The following is a 20,579-nucleotide window of genomic DNA, read 5'->3' as shown; positions in this document are numbered from 1 at the left end:
CAAACGGAGGTAGTTTATGAGCAAGTGCACACCACGACTGTGAAACCAGCTGCCCACTGAAGTATTTCGGAACCAATTTCACTTCGGGTCCTTCAAGAAAAGAGCAAGAGAACGAACTGAGCCTCCTGCCCCATGTTACGTAAAAAAGGGCTAAAGTGATCTTAAGTGATTCCGCCGCCCATGGACGCAAACTACCAGAGGGCTCGCAAGTGCGCTGCCGTATTTGGATACAATTTTAAGTTGTTTTAAAAATTCTTCTTCTCTTTCTAAAGTAGTAGAAAATAAAGTGTATAAAGAAATCTGAAGATGTTTTTCAGGAAAGTTCCTCGATTCTGTGTGTTTAAACCGATTTTGATTGCCTATTTAATGTTTTTCCCTCGATTTCTAGTCAATTGTATATTATAAGGAATAAATGACTTTTTAAACAATCTTAAAAATACCTTTTATTTATCAAAAACACAACAAACATGTCAAGGAATCTATACATTGTCATTAGTAACGAATTACATACACACATTTTTTAATTTGTCAGAAAATTTAAAATATTCCCGTAAAAGGTAAACTAGAAACCTTGCTAAGTGTTCTTTGTCATTACAATTAAATTGGAGAAAAAAATATTTAGATCATTGGATCTTTGTTTTTTTTAAACAATAAAGTAAATAAATTTACATTTTTCAAAGCATATAACTAACTGAAAAATAATAATGTTTACATTGCCCCAAATATGCTTCAAGTTAAGTATGTAAAATAATATATAAAAAATGCACCAAAAATATGTTTTATTTTGCAACAAATGATTGAAGTCACAAACTGTCAGTTAAAAACTCTTCAGAGTTGTCAATAGCAAATCAATATCTACTTTCGCTCTTGCGCTGTCAAAGTCATTTTGAAGTATACCAAAACTTCAAATCTATATTCATACAAAACAAACAAATCAAAAATGCAAATAGAATATTTCGAAGCTAAACTCACACAACTAAATTCTAGTATCACAATTCGCTAACCTAGTGCAAGAGTTTAACATTGGCATCCATATAAGTTTGGTTATTATAAAATGTAGTTCTTGACAGTTCTTCTTTAAAATAATCTATGGTCCGTTGTAATCCTTCTTGTAATGATATCTGGAATTTAAAAAATTAAAGTAAGTTCCCGCCTTTAGCCAGCCTATGATCGCTTTTGGAGATTCTTGACCCCCCCTCCCCCACATAACGCTCCATAACGTTTTTCTGTACCCAATAGTAAAACGTTTCGTGACCACATACACCACCTCTTTATACCTAAAAGTTACCATTATGTGGTGTAAAGTACTGGAAAGTCGAAAATAATATTAACAATAACGCGTAATTCAATCCCCGCCCCGCACCGTAACGTTTTACAAAAGGACCCCCTCCCCTCCAAAATTCGTTACGTAATACTTGAACGCTCCCTTATTAGTTAGACTACATTTTAGACTAGCTCGTACGGTGAAGGAAAATATCGTGAGGACTAGACCATGACGGTGTCTGGCACAGAAAAGCTTATCTTACTTGAACTAGAAAGAATATTCGCGAAACAGATATGGAAATCTGAGGCCCAGATATAAAATATTGTAAAAAAGCTTAATAATTTTAGAGCGAACGTTAACACGGTTACAACGCATAGTTGGAAGTAATACATAGAGTAACGATAATTTCATTTAATCACAAAATATACTTATTTATATTTTACCGTCGAACTATAGTGACGTAAGTGCCGTCAACATTAAAAAGGTAGCAGCAAGGTCAAATTTCGGTGGTTTTTGTTGAAATTTAAGTTTGTATCAGTCAAAATCTGTTAGAACGACATCGAAGGGTCTACTCATATTTGGTCGTAAAAACCGATAGTCGTAACAGCCGATGACGTTGTTATTAAGAACCTGATACATAGAATTCAGCCGGGACCTTTTATTTTGGTAAATATAACCGGTATGTTGTTCTAAACGATGTCGTCGTAAACGGTTTTGACTGTATATATATATATATACAGGGTGGTCAAAAAGTCGGGATTCTGAAAAGGTATTACACATGGCCATGAGTCGCTTTAATATCGAATTTTAATAAGAATTAGTAAAAAAAGTCAATTTTCTTATAAAACGCAAAATAAATTATAACTCTGCAAGGGGTTGAGCTAGAGACCTCCCGTAGAACAATTTTTTGCAGCTGATGACCTCATCTATCCCCTATTTGCGTTTTATCCACGACTTTTTGACCACCTTGTATATATAGAAATTAATCAACAGACTTTTACACACTCGAGTGAGAGGATTACCTTAACACAATCAAATCGACAGTGAAGAATGAAAATTTATTTATTTACACTTCGTTGCAAAAAACAAAGAATGAAACAAAAATTATAAGGGATGCAACGGGCGGCCTCATCGCTAATAAGCGATCTCTTCCAGGCAACCCTAGTTAAAGAGAAAAACTAAAAAAAAAAGAAACATGATGCGTGCGAGAAGTGCAGAACCAAATGTTATATAAAAATATATATATATATATACATAGTACCTTAATCTAAAGTAATACAAAAAAAATTATTAACAACAGACTAAAAACTTAAAAGCTAATCTTACAAATACATGGACAGCAAATAGTGATGTAAAAGGAAACAAGATTTATACAAGTCACGATTGATCAGGATAGGAAAATATTATTGGTTCTTTCTCATTAACAGTTCTCGACCAAAACTCACCTTAGGAGACCAATGTAAATGTTTCTCCGCGATGGCGATATCCGGCCTTCGCCGTTGAGGGTCGTCTTCTACAGCAGCACCAGTCGCCACTGTACTCCTACAACCGGGGACTTGATCTTTTATTATCACTGCAAATTCTGTAAAAAAATTAACTATTTTAAAAATCTACAAAAAACAATAAAAACTTTAGAGGTGTCAAGGGACACCTCTAAACGAAATTACTTTCGATTAACTTATATGTTAATTGGTATCATAACAGTATGATAGATTTTCTCGACACCAATCTTACGACGAAAAAAAAAAGCCAACATCACTAGGTGTTCTCAGGCGGTCACCCATCCAAGTACTGACCTCGCCCGACGTTGCTTAACTTCGGTGATCGGACGAGAACCGGTGTATTACAATAGCAAATAGCAAAAAAGTGTCGTGACAACTTTTCGTAAGAATTTTTTCCGTCTAGCCCCCTTTCACAACGCGCGATAAGGAACTTCGTTCCAATAGTTTGAATAGTTTGGTATAAAAATATTACGAGTGTTTTAAATACGTTAAAGAATCTATGGTTTATTTCTAATTTTTAATCACTAAATAAACTAGTGACAGCCATGTCAAACGTCAGTTTCTAAAAGATTTTACTAATTTCTTATAATATTTACTTTTTTTTTGCGGTTATTTGCAATCAGCCCTAAGGCTATGAGCGATTTTTTTCTGTGGTGCTGTCATGTGGAGTGACTTCCCATTGGAAGCATCTACTCATCTTCTGTCTAGACTCTAGAGCTACTGCCGGTCTTCTAGCTCTAGAATATGGTGACGTTTTAGTCGACTCATATATACAATAATGGTGAGTTGGCGAGCAAGTTCATTCGGGTGACAGCTTAACCGCTCTTTGTATTTAGCTGCCAGTCTCCGGATTTCCTCTTTGATAGTTCTCATTTTAAGGTGCTCGTGAACTTCGTTGTTGGTATATATATATATATATATTTACTAAACATATTTATAGTCTGTGAACGAAGGAAGGATCCCCCAAAACGAAAAATCCTTAACCAGTCTAACCAATTACTGATCGTCATTGTAGCCTCAGATTGTGGGAGGCCACGCCCCACTCAGTCAGCTTTCAATGACACTTTTTATTCCGTTACGCGCCATCTTTTGAAGTGAAACTTCTTTATCGACGTATGGGAGAAATTTTGTAGCAGGTTACGCGCCATGTTGCTTTTTGAAGTCAAACTTCTTTATCGGCGTTGAAAAAAAATTTACACACATTTGTCACAGTTTTCGGTTACGCGCCATCTTTTTCTTGTCCCTACCACGGTTGATCCGAAGAGATTCGAAGCCAAAAGTTACAAAAATATATAATAACGATAACAATGATAGTAATACTAATAATTCTATTACAATTAATGAAATTCTGTAATAATCTTAGTACTACATAGTACAGTAATAAGTTAAAATTAAATAATTGTATTTGTATTCATGTCTATGATAATAAAAGCGTTTTGTTAAACTTTATCTAATTTAACTTTATTTAACCAATTTCTGTAAAGTTGCATATAGTAGATCATCTTTCGAAAAATAAGGTCATAAAGAAGTTTCACTTCTTACGTGTGTACACGCACACATTTTTTTTTTTCAGTCCAAACACAATTTAAAATATATGAAACCGCAAACATACCTTCAATAGTATGTTCGACTGGATTTCCTATGTTAACGGGCAGAGTGTAACTCGAATCCATCAATGCTAGCAGACCATCCACCAAGTCCGAAACATAACAGAACGACCGGGTCTGTTTTCCGTTTCCATAGACCTAAAAAAATACGAATTGTCAATTTTCCTTCAGATTGAATTCGCTTAATAGATAAAATTCAAGATAAGTGCGTATCAATTCTTAAAAAGCTGGCAAGAGGGGCCTCATAGCCTAGCGGTATTTAATTTAAATTTGTTCTCGGCTTTTGGGAGGGTTGTGCGGTACCGGGCGAGTGCCTAAACCGTACATGGAGAGCACGGTCGAATTTCTAAGGCAAGCACGTATTATAAAAATCTTATACTTGACGCTGGCTAATGCATAAACCGTGCCAGAGCCATAAAAAAAAAAGCTGGCAAGGCACTCGAGCCCTCTGGCATTCAAAGTGTCCATGGGCGGGGGTATCACATCAGGTGAGTCTCCTGCCTGTTTGCCCCTGTTCTATAAAAACTACTAAAAATTTAATGGAAGATGTTGAAGAAGGCTGAATTTGTCGAACTGAAAGAACCATAGAGACAAATCTTCTAGGGAAGAGATAACTACTTCGCTCGTTCGAAGAAAAATGTTGCCTTAAAAATGCGTGTAAGGCCGATCTAGGTGATCCTATTAAGAAAATCATCACGAAACAGATACAGCTTAGTCGAGCGGGCCTAATGGTCGGAGACCAGGTACCGCCGGATCGACAGAGTAGAGGACCAGCTGCAGCTGAAAGCCAGCAATGGGCGGGAGGTGCTACAGGAGAGGGAGTTCTGGAAGTTTCTCATTTCGGAGGCCAAGACATATTTTGGGTCGCAGAGCCAGGAGAGTGTGTGTGAAAGACCTTAGAAAGGTTGTGTTTTTTTTTACCAAAGGTAATATCAGTAGTCAGTTTAAGCCCTGGAATTATTACTCAGAAAAAAGTCATCAGTAAAAAAAACTGTCTCCTGATTAGGGAGCGTTCAAATTGTTAATATAATAATAGAGTACTTAACAGCACATAATGGTAACTTTTAGGTATAAAGAGTCACTGGATGTTCACCAAACGTTTTACTATTGGGTACAGAGAAACGTTACAGCGCGTTATGGGGGGGGGGGGTCCTTACCGTAATTGTCAAATTTTGCAGAGCCTGCATAATAAAATTGGAAACGACTCGTCCATCTGATGCATGCATCCTCGGTCCGTATGTGTTAAAAATTCTCGCCACTCTTACTACCACCTTTTCTTGCTTTGCGTAGGAGTAGGCAAGAGTCTCAGCCACTCTTTTCCCTTCATCGTAACATGCTCTTGGACCTGAAAACATTTATTGAAGTGAAACTTCTTTATCGGTGTTGGAAAAAAATTTAGTGTAACATTTTTGCGTTACGCGTCACATTTTTCCGTAACGCGCCATCTTTTGAAGTGAAACTTCTTTATCGACATATGGGAGAAATTTTGTAACAGGTTACGCGCCATGTTGCTTTTTGAAATCAAACGTTTTTATCGGCGTTGGAAAAAATTTTACACACATTTGTCACATTTTTCGGTTACGCGCCATCTTTTTCTTGTCCCTACCACGGTTGATCCGAAGAGATTCGAAGCCATTAGTAACAAAAATATATAATAACGATAACAATGATAGTAATACTAATAATTCTATTACAATTAATGAAATTCTGTAATAATCTTAGTACTACATGTAGTACAGTAATAAGTTAAAATGAAATAATTGTATTTGTATTCATGTCTATGATAATAAAAGCCTTTTGTTAAACTTTATCTAATTTAACTTTATTTAACCAATTTCTGTAAAGTTGCATATAGTAGATCACTTTTCGAAAAATAAGGTCATAAAGAAGTTTCACTTCTTACGTGTGTACTAGTACACGCACACATTTTTATTTTTTTATTTATTTTATTTCCATATCATTATTCTATCTTTACACTAATTACTAATTCGATAGAACGACACAATATTTATACCCACACCAATTAACCTAGATAAAAAACATAAAAAAATATATATTTATATACCTAAATCTTATAACTAATAATATAGGAAGCAACTCTTGTGAACTCAGCCAGTGTACAAACAAATAGGTCTACCCTAACAGAAATCTTATTTATTATGTGTATTGCTCGCGTGAGTGGTGCTTCGCTAACCAAGTTGGAATGTGCGCGCGGTACATCCAAAAGTTGAGACTTCCGCCTCAGATTTCTACTTGGTACCCGTAGACTCAGTCTCTCCATTATATCCAGATTATGAACCCGACCCGTAAGTATCTTAAATACATATATACATAAAACTAACTTAAATATATAACATGTTTTGGTTTAAAAATAAATAATTTCCTTACACTTTAAAGTACTCAGGACTGTTGGATAGTAGTAGGCTTGTAGGATACGTTGTACCTATGTTTCTAAAGTTGTTTTCTATTCGATGTTTTCAAATAAACACCTTGTATAACACGTTTGTAACATACACAGATCTCAACCACTGGTATAGTGTCGAAGGAGATTGATACAAGAATTGGGAATAGCATGGAAATGTTACTAGGGGCTTAGGGAAGTCATGAAAAACACAGAAATAAAAATAAACGTCAACTCAAAGCTGTATAACACCTGCATACTTCCCGCCTTAGCATACAGTTGCAAAACTTGGGCACTCACTAAAGTGCTAACCAGGAAACTGAAGACATGCCAGACGGCGATGGAAAGAAGCATGCTAAATACCAGGAAGTCCAATAAATAATACAATCATACAACCACACGAAGATTGAAGACGTCACAGCGAGCATACGAAGATTAAAATGGAAATGGGCTGGTCAAAAGAGGTATAGAAAAGTGGAACAAAAAGATCATATATTGGTACCCAAGAAATAAGAAAAATCGGTTGTCTGTCAAGTCGGTTTACTGACGATACTTGAACGTGACAACGTCACGAATCGCTCACTCAAGTAGGAGAGAGACAGATGTCGAACGCTGAAGAGCGCGGAGTCCGATTGTGCCTCTCTGTCGCTTCGCGCTCTCGCTTGCACTTCAAGCCTTAAATGGAACGCCTCAGAGCGAGGTAACGCCGCATGAGTCATGTTTTTTCGTGCGTGCAGCCGGCTCCATCCAATTATAACACGGGATTTACACTCGCGCTTCGTCCCTCGCCTCGTGGCTCGCCTCGTCCCTCGTGCGAGGCTCGTGTTGATCGATGGTAAATGAGTTGCCTGTTTACACTCGCGTGCCGAGTTCAGTCGTCTTTGAGCTAGCAACAATGGAGGACGTCGAAGTTTTAGCAGCAACAAGTTTGTGCGTACTGGGCTTATACTGCTACGTCACTAATTTAAATAAAAGGAAAGTAGTAAAGAAACGGCGGTGGCGCCCAAGAAGATGGTGGATGATATCGATTCATCGCAATAGAACCCTGTAAGTGTGTTAATGCCTACGGAGCTTCTGCTTCTCCCTGAATCGCATTATGCAATATGTAGTATAGTTATTTTTAATGCTTCTCTTTTAAATTTCAGGCAAAGTATGGAACAAATGTTTCAAGAAATGCTGAATGAAGATTCTGGCGAGTTTCAGAATTTTTGCCGAATGTCACCAAATGATTTTGATTTTCTGCTAAGCAAAGTAGAACCTTTGATTAAAAAGCAAAAGACTAGACTCAGAATACCCATCCCAGCAAAAGTGCGCTTAGCTATAACGTTACGATTCTTAGCTACTGGCGACAGCTACAGGAGCCTTCACTACTTATTCAAGGTTTCCAGTGCAGCCATCTCAATCATTGTACAAGATGTCTGTAATGCTATCAACACAGTGCTAAAGGATCAGATAAAGGTAAGAAATTAAAGTAGGTACTTGATTAGTCAATCATGTATTTATTAAAATTATGTATGTAGCCTAAATTATGCATGTTTTTTTAGTAACATCACTGAATAATCATCAACTTACGTATTTTTAAGCTTATACGTATGTATTCATTTATTTTCATCAACTTACACTGTAGTATCACCAACGTATACAGTAATCATCAACTTACGTATTTTTAAGCTTAAACGTAGTCCTTATTTACTATCATCAACTTACATTGTAGGTATCACCAACGTATATAGTATAGTTGTAAGTTTAGTATTCTTATTTTTATACTTTAGTACTTACATAGATAAAGTTAGTAAAATTAATTGTATTTGTCATTTAAAGCATTTATGAGCGCTGTATCTATGATGCTTTGAGAAGCATAGGGCTGCGTAATTTCGTCAGAAAGGATAGTGAAATTTTGTGATGGTAAAACAGTATCAATAGTGGCAGTTGCTGAATGTGTATTCGGGATAGATATTTGTACGGGGGAATGTTGTGGTGGCGAGACATAGCTGTAATGAGAAGCAGGACGGTCCGGGATAGATATTTGTACGGGGGAATGTTGTGATGGCGAGACATAGCTGTTATGCGAAGCAGGACGGTCCGGGATAGATATTTGTACCGGGGAATGTTGTGGTGGCGAGACATAGCTGTAATGAGAAGCAGGACGGTCCGGGATAGATATTTGTACGGGGGAATGTTGTGGTGGCGAGACATAGCTGTAATGAGAAGCAGGACGGTCCGGGATAGATATTTGTACGGGGGAATGTTGTGATGGCGAGACATAGCTGTTATGCGAAGCAGGACGGTCCGGGATAGATATTTGTACGGGGGAATGTTGTGGTGGCGAGACATAGCTGTAATGAGAAGCAGGACGGTCCGGGATAGATATTTGTACGGGGGAATGTTGTGGTGGCGAGACATAGCTGTTATGCGAAGCAGGACGGTCCGGGATAGATATTTGTACCGGGGAATGTTGTGGTGGCGAGACATAGCTGTAATGAGAAGCAGGACGGTCCGGGATAGATATTTGTACGGGGGAATGTTGTGATGGCGAGACATAGCTGTTATGCGAAGCAGGACGGTCCGGGATAGATATTTGTACCGGGGAATGTTGTGGTGGCGAGACATAGCTGTAATGAGAAGCAGGACGGTCCGGGATAGATATTTGTACGGGGGAATGTTGTGGTGGCGAGACATAGCTGTAATGAGAAGCAGGACGGTCCGGGATAGATATTTGTACGGGGGAATGTTGTGATGGCGAGACATAGCTGTTATGCGAAGCAGGACGGTCCGGGATAGATATTTGTACGGGGGAATGTTGTGGTGGCGAGACATAGCTGTAATGAGAAGCAGGACGGTCCGGGATAGATATTTGTACGGGGGAATGTTGTGGTGGCGAGACATAGCTGTTATGCGAAGCAGGACGGTCCGGGATAGATATTTGTACCGGGGAATGTTGTGGTGGCGAGACATAGCTGTAATGAGAAGCAGGACGGTCCGGGATAGATATTTGTACGGGGGAATGTTGTGATGGCGAGACATAGCTGTTATGCGAAGCAGGACGGTCCGGGATAGATATTTGTACCGGGGAATGTTGTGGTGGCGAGACATAGCTGTAATGAGAAGCAGGACGGTCCGGGATAGATATTTGTACGGGGGAATGTTGTGGTGGCGAGACATAGCTGTAATGAGAAGCAGGACGGTCCGGGATAGATATTTGTACGGGGGAATGTTGTGATGGCGAGACATAGCTGTTATGCGAAGCAGGACGGTCCGGGATAGATATTTGTACGGGGGAATGTTGTGGTGGCGAGACATAGCTGTAATGAGAAGCAGGACGGTCCGGGATAGATATTTGTACGGGGGAATGTTGTGGTGGCGAGACATAGCTGTAATGAGAAGCAGGACGGTCCGGGATAGATATTTGTACGGGGGAATGTTGTGATGGCGAGACATAGCTGTTATGCGAAGCAGGACGGTCCGGGATAGATATTTGTACCGGGGAATGTTGTGATGGCGAGACATAGCTGTAATGAGAAGCAGGACGGTCCGGGATAGATATTTGTACGGGGGAATGTTGTGATGGCGAGACATAGCTGTAATGAGAAGCAGGACGGTCCGGGATAGATATTTGTACGGGGGAATGTTGTGGTGGCGAGACATAGCTGTAATGAGAAGCAGGACGGTCCGGGATAGATATTTGTACGGGGGAATGTTGTGGTGGCGAGACATAGCTGTAATGAGAAGCAGGACGGTCCGGGATAGATATTTGTACGGGGGAATGTTGTGATGGCGAGACATAGCTGTAATGAGAAGCAGGACGGTCCGGGATAGATATTTGTACGGGGGAATGTTGTGGTGGCGAGACATAGCTGTAATGAGAAGCAGGACGGTCCGGGATAGATATTTGTACGGGGGAATGTTGTGGTGGCGAGACATAGCTGTAATGAGAAGCAGGACGGTCCGGGATAGATATTTGTACGGGGGAATGTTGTGATGGCGAGACATAGCTGTTATGCGAAGCAGGACGGTCCGGGATAGATATTTGTACCGGGGAATGTTGTGGTCGCAAGACATAGTTGTTACGAGAAGTAGGAAGGAAAATATGAACAAGGAAAGCTCAGAACAGAGCAGAGTGGAAAGAAATGGAGGAGGCCTTTGTCAAAGTTGGGCAAACAGATGGGTTGTCGGTGTACCGACTTGAGACAATAGTTTAAGATTAAAATTATGTAAAATTTTCTATCTGAATAAAGGCCTATATTATTATTATAACCTGTATCGAGCACAGAAGATTACACTAATGTTGACATAACAGTTTGTCAACAAATGGTTGTCAATTGTCAGTTTACAGTCGGATATGAATCAATTGTAAAAATATTATTGAAGTGAAACTTCTTTATCGGGGTTGGAAAAAAAATTAGTGTAACATTTTTGCGTTACGCGTCACATTTTTCCGTTACGCGCCATCTTTTTCTTGTCCCTACCACGGTTGATCCGAAGAGATTCGAAGCCATTAGTAACAAAAATATATAATAACGATAACAATGATAGTAATACTAATAATTCTACAATTAATGAAATTCTGTAATAATCTTAGTACTACATAGTTGTACAGTAATAAGTTAAAATGAAATAATTGTATTTGTATTCATGTCTATGATAATAAAAGCCTTTTGTTAAACTTTATCTAATTTAACTTTATTTAACCAATTTCTGTAAAGTTGCATATAGTAGATCATTTTTCGAAAAATAAGGTCATAAAGAAGTTTCACTTCTTACGTGTGTACACCTAGTACACGCACACATTTTTTTTAATTTAAACTGTTTTATTTAGCCTTTCTGTTGACGGGTGGATCAGAAATTTGGTACGCATCTTTACCTAAAAAAATACAATTATTGGGCGTGCCTAACCAGCGTATAACGCTTCATCTTTTTGTCTGATCCTGCCCTAGATTGATGAGGGGTGGTGTGATAACTGTTTTAGTACATGGTCTAAAACTTTTAATTTTTTACTTTTAAAGAAAAAACGTTTTAACCGGATTGAAGTTATGTATTATTATAAATTTACAACTAATTAACATAATTTTAAATTTATCCGACGTTTCGTGTGCTTTACAGCGTGCGTGGTCACGGTGACTGAAGACAAAAGGTGTTGGATGTCAAAAAGTATCACAGCTGTAGAGAAAGTTGCCTTATCTGTATTTATTTCCCCGGAGTTAGTATCGACTAAAAGATAGAGGGTTTTGGCAAAAATGGCTCACGGTGTCCTCTATTTTCGCGGATTGTTTTTCTTGAGAATTTAATTTGGATATTATTGGATCCCAGGTGTTTGATAATTTTAGGCCGTCTTCTCTATTGAAATTGGGGTGTTTTTTGATTATGTAAATCAAAGACAATACTAAAAGCTTTTAATGAAAAAAAAATAGTAGTCGTCTATGACTTACTGCAATCTTATATTGTTTTGGTACGTTGCAATATATTTGCCTCATACCATACGTACCTATCGGATTGACATGGCCCCAATAAGACTCCGGCTGTGGGTGCACCATGGGGTCACCATACACCTCAGAAGTACTTGCTATGAGAATTTTAGCTCCGACACGGCGTGCTAATCCTGGAATAAAATTAAAATAAACAATTACATCTGTCCCTTTTCATCACAGCGATTATACTATTTGACAGAAAGAGTCGAAGTTTAAAGAGTGCAATTACTAATTCAGTTTTTGATGAATATGTCAAGTCCAATTTACATAAAAATTAGTATAATTTTAGAGAATATAAGATGGCGTAGGCTCGATACTTTTGTATAATATAAATATTAAAAAATTAGTAAGAAATTAAACTCTAAAGTCTGTCAAATTAATTTAAATAATATTTTTACAATTGGTTCAACTGTTACCTGACAATTGACATCCATTTGCCAACTGTCACGATCTTTAGCCAGTGTAATGTTCTGTTCTCTATACATGTTATATATTATGTGTCTGTGCATGCATTCTGATACCCAAACATACTTTGAAATGTTATAAGTTTTTACTGTTTTCGTTTTACTCGCTTATCCAAAACATCGAAAACAAAATAAATTTGGAAACATTATAATTTATATGACACAACTGTCCTAGATACTTCAAAGTCAGTTAAAAAAATCGTTTCTCTGTAAAGTCGGTTAACTGACGATAGTTGAACGTGACAACGTCATAAGAAAATACTGATGGAACGGTTGCATTTTTGAAAAGAAAATTTTAATTTTATTTGTTTGATAGATATTTTGTATGGATATAGAGGAGGTAAATGGAAATCACAATTGAATTGATCAAGTTAATTTATTTGTACGCAATCATGTCAATTTTAAATGGAACGCCTCAGAGCGAGGTAACGCCGCATGAGTCATGTTTTTTCGTGCGTGCAGCCGGCTCCATCGAATTATAAGACGTTGTCACGTCAAAATATTCAGTCTAGAAAATAGACTGAATTTTAGAAAATAGATTTCTTTAAGGGCAAGGCTACACGGGCGGTTCTCCCGCCGCGGGAAACCGCTCGACAAAGCTGCCGCAGACCATCAAACTAGACGGGACGCGGTTTATCGCTGCCTATTGTTCATTTCAACATGGATCCGCCAATGATAACTGCGCTTGCAGCTCTCATATTAATAGAATTATTAAATAAATAAATAAATTATTTAATAATTAATTAAATGGATTGGCGTAATCCTTCGACTGCACATCATACAAAGCAGGTCGATCTTGTATTTCTACAATAAAACGCTCCGTATCGAACATTTTGACGCGACACTAGCCACGAAAGCGCACGAACGACGAGCGAGCGCCAAGGTCCCGCGCAGAATGATGGCGGGATAGCGGGAAACCGTCCGTGTAGTTTTAAGCGTCGGTTATCAGCGGCGGTTTGACGCTGCATGCGGCGGTCGTATTTCTCCCGCCTGTGAGCCGCGACGGGAAACCGCGCAGTGTAGTATGCAGCATACAACTTCATATTAAATTGTGTCCAGTGCGGTTCAGCAGCGGTTTTCCGCGGCGGGAGAACCGCCCGTGTAGCCTTGGCCTAAAGGATTTCAACGCCATTTACTACGAATTGACCCCAGCATTTAATATAATTCGCGTTGAATACTAACCTAGCATATTAATTGTTCCCAGTGTATTCGTCTTAATCGTTTTGACTGGATTCTGCATGTAATGGGGTGGGCTAGCTGGACTAGCTAAATGGTATATTTCGTCTGCCTAAAATGATAAATCATTACAGTACATTTGTTAAGCGAGATTAATAGGGATTTATTTTACTTTTTATTACTTTACTAGCAGACCGGCCAAGCGTTGCTGTGGCTAAGGTTTTTGCTATATTACATAGTAGCAAACTATTCAAGGGAAACGGTAGGAGAACACCAGTCATGGGGACCACCATGCTTTTTGGTGGTTATGCCATTAAATTGTAGCTTATGTGAAACGTTGGTACTTTCAACACAGCGCCATCTGTTAGAATTTTGACTATCAAATAATAAACAAATATTTTGCAATAAAATAATTTTGCGGGTATAAATTGAGATGTAAGCTATCCTATCTTTTAAGTTAGATCAAACTACACACGGTGTGCAAATTTGATTGATATCGGTTCGGTAGTTTAGGAGTCCATAGCGGACAAACAACGTGACACGTAATTTATATATATTAAGATTTAAAAAAAATTTCTTCAACCAAAAACCAAGCCAAATAAATTTCAAGCGTGGCAATAACTGAAATATCAATAAGCTATCAGCTATAAGATCGAAAAAATATAAATTTTATATTACTTGAATTTATTTTTAATGCATATTTGATTTACCACTCGAACTGTGTGTACAATAAAAACTTTAGGGGTTTCAATTGACATTTAGTGGTATTTGAAGTTGGCTCTAGGATATTATGTAGGAGAGAGGCATTAGTGGGTTACAGACTTTTGAAAAACAATGGTGATCTTTCACAGTTTTATACATAAATCCATTTAAGTGAATTTTGTTAGAAAACGTGATTATAAAGCAAATACATTAATATAACCATTTAAAGTAAGAGAAAAATTTGTGAGTGATACAAACATATTTAATTCTAACTTAATTTATTATCCTTGATAAATAGTCTAAATACTTTCAATACACAAAAATACTTTTCAATTCATTTGCGTGGTACTGAACAATTAATAACGCCATACAAAAACTTCCAAACAATCAAACTTATATGAATTTTGAAGAGCTGTCAAAATATTTTTTTATTATGAAGTTTGACACATTTGAAAGCGCTCAAGGCGAATTTTACTTGATAACTAGTAGACCCGACAGACGTTGTCCTGCATGATATTTCAAGCGATTAGTAAAGCAAAGTATGAAAGTACCGACTGCAGCGCCATCTGGCGGGCTGATTTGTGAATCTACACCATTCCCAGATCCCCTTGAACACACACAAAAAATTTCATCCAAATCGGTCCAGTCGTTTGAGAGAAGTTCAGTGACATACACACTCACAGAAGAATTATATATATAAAGATATGAATTAGCATATGGACCTAAGTATAGATACCTCAACATATAGCGGGTTAACAATGTCATGGTGGATCATCTCAAAGTTCCTATGTCCGAACCAATGTTCAACATTCCTCTTTCGTCCAGTGAAAAAATTATCAACTACAATAACTTCATGTCCACGCATCATCAGAACATCAACTAAATGTGAGCCTACGAAACCTGCACCTCCTGTAACCTGAAAAATATTTTCTAATAAAGTTAAATTATAATTGAAATGATAACTATAATATAAAACACCGCTTCCAAGATAAATCCTCAAACATAATCTTTGCCATAAATAATTCCATGCTTTATTTAGTGAGAAAATCATTCAAATGCCTGTCACCAAGAACACTCTTAAAGATATATAAATCTTACATTAGACCAATATTAGAGTATGCTTACAGCATTTGGGATCCTTATTCATAAAGGATATTGGTATGCTTGAAAGGGTTCAAAGAAAAGCCACGAAAATGATAAGGTCATTCAGGAAGAAATCTTATAATGAGCGTCTGAAAGCACTTGACCTTACTGATTTAGGAAGTAGGAGATTTCCTCATCTCATTGAAACCTATAAAATCCTCACTGGCCACTATAATGTTCCAGGAATTGAGAAGCTCTTTATTTTAAGTGAAAATACACATTTGAGGGGTAGTTCTTCAAAACTTAAGACCACTCAACACAACACAAATTCCCTAAAGAACTTTCTCCCAAACCGTGTAGTGGCCGACTGGAATAGGCTTCCGGAAAGTGTGATCAGTGCACCATCCATAAACTCCTTTAAAAATAGACTGGATAAGTTTCTCCAAATCCCTTAATACACATGCATCAGCTTATTAAAAGCTGCCAGTGTGTTAATTAAATAATAATAATGTTGTTAATTTTTAACTGTTAAATTGATCAAGAGCATCAATTTGCCCCCATGGTGGTCCCTTAAATTTGTGTATAAATTTATATATTCCATTAAGAAAGACTGTTTCATAAAATTATTATATTAATTTGAGTTTCTGCTCCAATAGTAGTATTGCTGTTATCTTGGTAGCGGTTACTTTATGTCTATAGTCATCATATAGGGAACAGTGGTACTAGATTTTATTCCTAGTGGAAATAGTTCATTCATTTCATTCTAATGACAGAGAAATATTGTTACTGTAATATAGATTACTGATGTAGAAATAAAAGATTTTGTGTTTCAATCTTCCTCACATATTCTATACTTTAGATTTCTGTGAGTTGCATCCATGAAGATGGACCCTTTATTTATTTATACTCATTTAGTAGAAAACCACAGTATTCCTGAGTCATATAGGATATAATTTCATCTACGGGAGCTACATAAGCCCTAAATAGTTTATGCTCATTGCTCACTCACTTTAGGCTTATTAATATAGTAATACATATATGTATTTTTGCACTTCTTGACTACCTTATGTAATTTAATACTTTTTTTTTTCTCACAGTGGTTGCCTGTAAGAGATCGCTCGAAAGCGATAAGGCCGCCAGTTGCTCTCCTTTTTATTTAATTATGTCAATTGTACTTTATTAATGTATATGCAACGAAGTGGTAATAAATAAATAATACATACAGCATATCTACAAAACTGAAGAATTACAAGTCTTACAAAAGAACCTCAAAGATAGGCAGTTTGAAAGCCTGCAATGATAAAAATATAACAAACAAGTAAATTTTTCAAAATAAAACTTGTTTTGCAACCATTGGGAATATCGGTGACGAAAGTTAAAAGCTGTACAAATAGTTCCTTGAAAGTTTATGAATTTAACACATATTGTATTATGCACACAATTGAACATTATCATGTCATATGCAAATACTAAAAACAAATTATAAGATGGTATGAATTAACTAACAGTTATTTTAAATACCTCTTGTTAATGGTAATTAAGATGTATCAATAGACCTAACTGCTAACGAAAATATAAGTAAATTTGATTAGGTAGGAAAGCCCACCTTCATGGATTATCTAAGTTCTTTATAAGGGTTTTTATGTATTTAACTAATCTAGACCTATTTCAGTTTATAACTAATTTTATATTTTCCAATGCAAAACACACATACACACTTAAAAGATTGATTTTTCAAATTTTTTAGTTTTTTACAAACAACTTCTTTTAATCCAAGGTGATCAACCAATAATTTAACTTTAATTTTTGTATTATATTAGCTTGCAGCCGAAAAACATAATTCAAAAAATCATTCTAACACCTAAATTTACTGATTCTCTAAAAAAAATTATTTGCGCCTACAGCACAATAGATATTGGGACTTACTAACTTCAGGTTTGCGCTAGGCCCTAGTTAAGTTAGTGCCTCACCTATAAATTAAGGAATCAATATAGAAAGACAATAATGAAAATATCTGTTTTTCTTTTAAACTAAATTAAGCCTTCAGGTTTCAATAGTTTTAATTATTTTCAATTTCCAAATTAATATGACGGCTATTGGTCTAGTGGTTAGTACCCCTGACTGCGAATCCATGGGTCCCGGGTTCGATCCCCGGCTGAGACGAACATTGATGTGATGAGCATTCGGTGTGGTGCTTAGGTCTTGGGTGTTTAAATATGTATTTATATGTCTATCTTTCTATAATATGTATGTATATCTGATGCCTAGTACCCATAACACAAGCTTCACCAGCTTAGAATGGGACTTGGTCAATTGATGTGAATTGTCCAATCATAAAAAAAAAAAAAAATTGAATATTCCAGCTTGATCACTTTGTAACTTAGGGGATATATCAGTGGATTTTTACTTTTAAGATTTTGATTTGAGTTTTATATTATTTACAATTATGATGTAGTTAGACCTCTACATGTAATTGTTGCATTTTTATTTGCAGCCCCCTTGTAAAGTGTAGCATTTAGCTTACCCAGAAGTACAACATACTCTAGTTAAGAAAAATGTATCTTATTATTTTATAACTTACCAAAATCCTTTTTCTGTGTTTATATCCAAGATATTTAACTTCTGGATATTTTTGTGGTATTCTGCCTTCTAAAACAGCTAACTTCTTCTCCAGTTGTTCTATTCTGGCTTTAGCTTCTTGCAGTTCCTGTTTTGTATCATCACCTACAATTTTTGTTTCCATTTTTCTAATACTTTCCTCCTTAGGTATATCTTTTTTTGGTTGCCGATTAAAGTCTCTATAGCTCAAACCCTGCACATCATCTGATTTCTGATCCTCCTTCGCAATTTGAATGTCGTAAACTTTATCTTGCTTAAGTTTAAGAAAGATAAAGATCACTGGAACGATTAATTAACATTAAAGGAAATGGTTCGGATATTATGTTTATGTATGAGTTATTGATTAGTCACAGACTGCTAATGTCAATTTAATTAGTACTTACATAAAGCTACAATACATATAATTGTAAGAGTTTTTCGAAACTTTAATGACTGTCTTATCATCTCTGTAAATAGTTCACTGTCGTACTACTGTTTACATGTCGATAAGGTTTAACGATTTTTTTCATGCCTATCTCATCACAGTGTATGTTATATATAGTGCAGAAGCATAAGTCTAATTTAATGTTTGTTTACGTTATTGATATATTATAATTTCATTACTAATGTGACAAGAATTGTTTATATTATACTTTTAACTTTAGCGGTAGTGAACAGAACTGGAATTTTTTATTAAATACTGACTTTGACAGCTGAGTGATGACCGAGGACTATTTAATACTTATAAATGACATCTGTCAAATAATAGTGAACGGTTTTTGATTTGCCTGTAGCGTTTGTGTAGTACTTTCTTTCATATTTTGATGTATGTGGCAACACAAATACCGGCGGTTAATAAAAGAAGAAAACGAATGTCACTCAAGATAGACTTCAGAGGAGTGAGATATGTATAATTTTTCCATGGGTTTTTCTATAAGAATATAAATTAATGACTCTTGTTTTGTGAAGAATAAACCAATGAACAAAGTTAAATATGGGTTATGATTTATTATAAGATAGAACATCCCATAATTGGTGACCCCGACGTGATATGAAGTTTCCGACGTGATGTGAAGTTTCCGACGTGACGTGACCACTTTTTGGACTCGCACTCCCAGTTGAGAACGAGCGACGAGGGCGCAACGACGAGGTGCGGCCCCCAATCGTGTCGCTCCAGGGCCAGGTGCTCCAGCAGAGCGATCGTCTGGATGGTTTTTCCTTTCACGAGTCATTTGTAGCATTTACAAAACGCTTCAACTATATTATTGTGCATATATTATTAATTGTTATATTTATATCTATTTGATATGACAACTTATATGTTTACAGTTTAGCTTACCTGTATACTAACCGTGTGATCTGCCACTGCACCTCTCTCACAGCTACAATTTTTTTTATTATTTCATCTTGCTTGGTCGTGTGGTATAATGGCAGATAGGGAATTAGAACAGCGATTACAACAGCTGACACTGGAGAATGCAGCTCTTCAGCAGAAACTGACTGATATTGGATCTACATCAGAATCAACACTCAAGTCTGAAGAGCAAGCGGTGTGCAAGGTAGCTGTCAAGTTACCACCTTTCTGGCCTGACAAACCAGCAGTATGGTTTGGGCAGGTAGAAGCTCAGTTTGATATAGCGGGTATTGTTGGTGATAATACCAAATATAATTATGTAATAAGTAGATTAGACGAAAAGTTAGCTGGGGAGATTGAGGATATCATTACCAGACCCCCACCCATAGGCCAACGGTATAAAAAGGTAAAAAATGAGTTAGTACGGCGTCTTTCAATGTCAGAGGAACAGCGGGTACGCCAGCTTATTAGTGTAGAGGAGCTTGGAGACAGGCGACCATCGCAGTTTCTGCGTCATCTGCGTTCGTTAGCGGGTAACACCCTTACAGATGAAAATATTTTGCGCCAGCTTTGGATGCGCCGTCTTCCTCAAAATATTCAGGCTATTTTAGCTTCGCAAACTGAACTGAGTCTGGACAAAATAGCAGACCTCGCAGACAAGATCACAGAGATATCAGGACCCAGCCACCAGGTGTACTCCTGTGCGATGCCAGCACCTGCACCATCGGTACTGGATTCTTTAGTAAAGACAGTGGAAGATTTAAGCAAGCAAGTTGCATCTCTTACCAACTCGCATCCTCGCGGTCGCTCACGCAGCAAATCAATATCTAGACAGCGTTCTCGCGGTGCCTCACCTAGAAATCCAGATATGTGTTGGTACCATAGAAGGTTCAATAGCAGGGCAACCAAATGTACCAAACCCTGCAACTGGCAACCCGACACCTCGCCGTCGGAAAACAGGAA

At 37.1% G+C, this 20,579-nt stretch overlaps 1 protein-coding gene across 1 annotated transcript; it reads right to left on the bottom strand.

Annotated features, from left to right (window-relative positions):
• Window positions 1-430: 430 nt before the first annotated feature.
• Window positions 431-18,969, bottom strand: LOC125061802 (UDP-glucuronic acid decarboxylase 1). The gene is made up of 9 exons (XM_047667400.1): window positions 18,667-18,969; window positions 18,246-18,562; window positions 15,318-15,497; window positions 13,886-13,991; window positions 12,257-12,370; window positions 5,531-5,718; window positions 4,379-4,511; window positions 2,710-2,846; window positions 431-1,121 (listed from the first exon to the last, which is right to left on the bottom strand). The coding sequence occupies exons 1-9, from the start codon at window positions 18,725-18,727 to the stop codon at window positions 1,005-1,007; spliced, it is 1,353 nt and encodes a 450-aa protein (XP_047523356.1). The 5' UTR covers window positions 18,728-18,969; the 3' UTR covers window positions 431-1,004.
• Window positions 18,970-20,579: the final 1,610 nt, after the last annotated feature.

This window comes from Pieris napi, chromosome 24, assembly GCF_905475465.1.
Source record: "Pieris napi chromosome 24, ilPieNapi1.2, whole genome shotgun sequence".
Classification (NCBI taxonomy): domain Eukaryota; kingdom Metazoa; phylum Arthropoda; class Insecta; order Lepidoptera; family Pieridae; genus Pieris; species Pieris napi.
The sequence above is the reverse complement of the archived record's forward strand: the minus strand, read 5'-3'. Positions and strand labels throughout refer to the sequence as shown.

Coding starts and splice junctions, on each gene's coding strand:
- LOC125061802 (XM_047667400.1), bottom strand. CDS start 18,727: ATGATAAGACAGTCATTAAAGTTTCGAAAAACTCTTACAATTATATGT. Junction 15,498..18,245: donor AACACAGAAAAAGGATTTTG/GTAAGTTATAAA, acceptor AATATTTTTCAG/GTTACAGGAGGTGCAGGTTT. Junction 4,512..5,530: donor TGCAAAATTTGACAATTACG/GTAAGGACCCCC, acceptor GTATTTTTTTAG/GTCTATGGAAACGGAAAACA.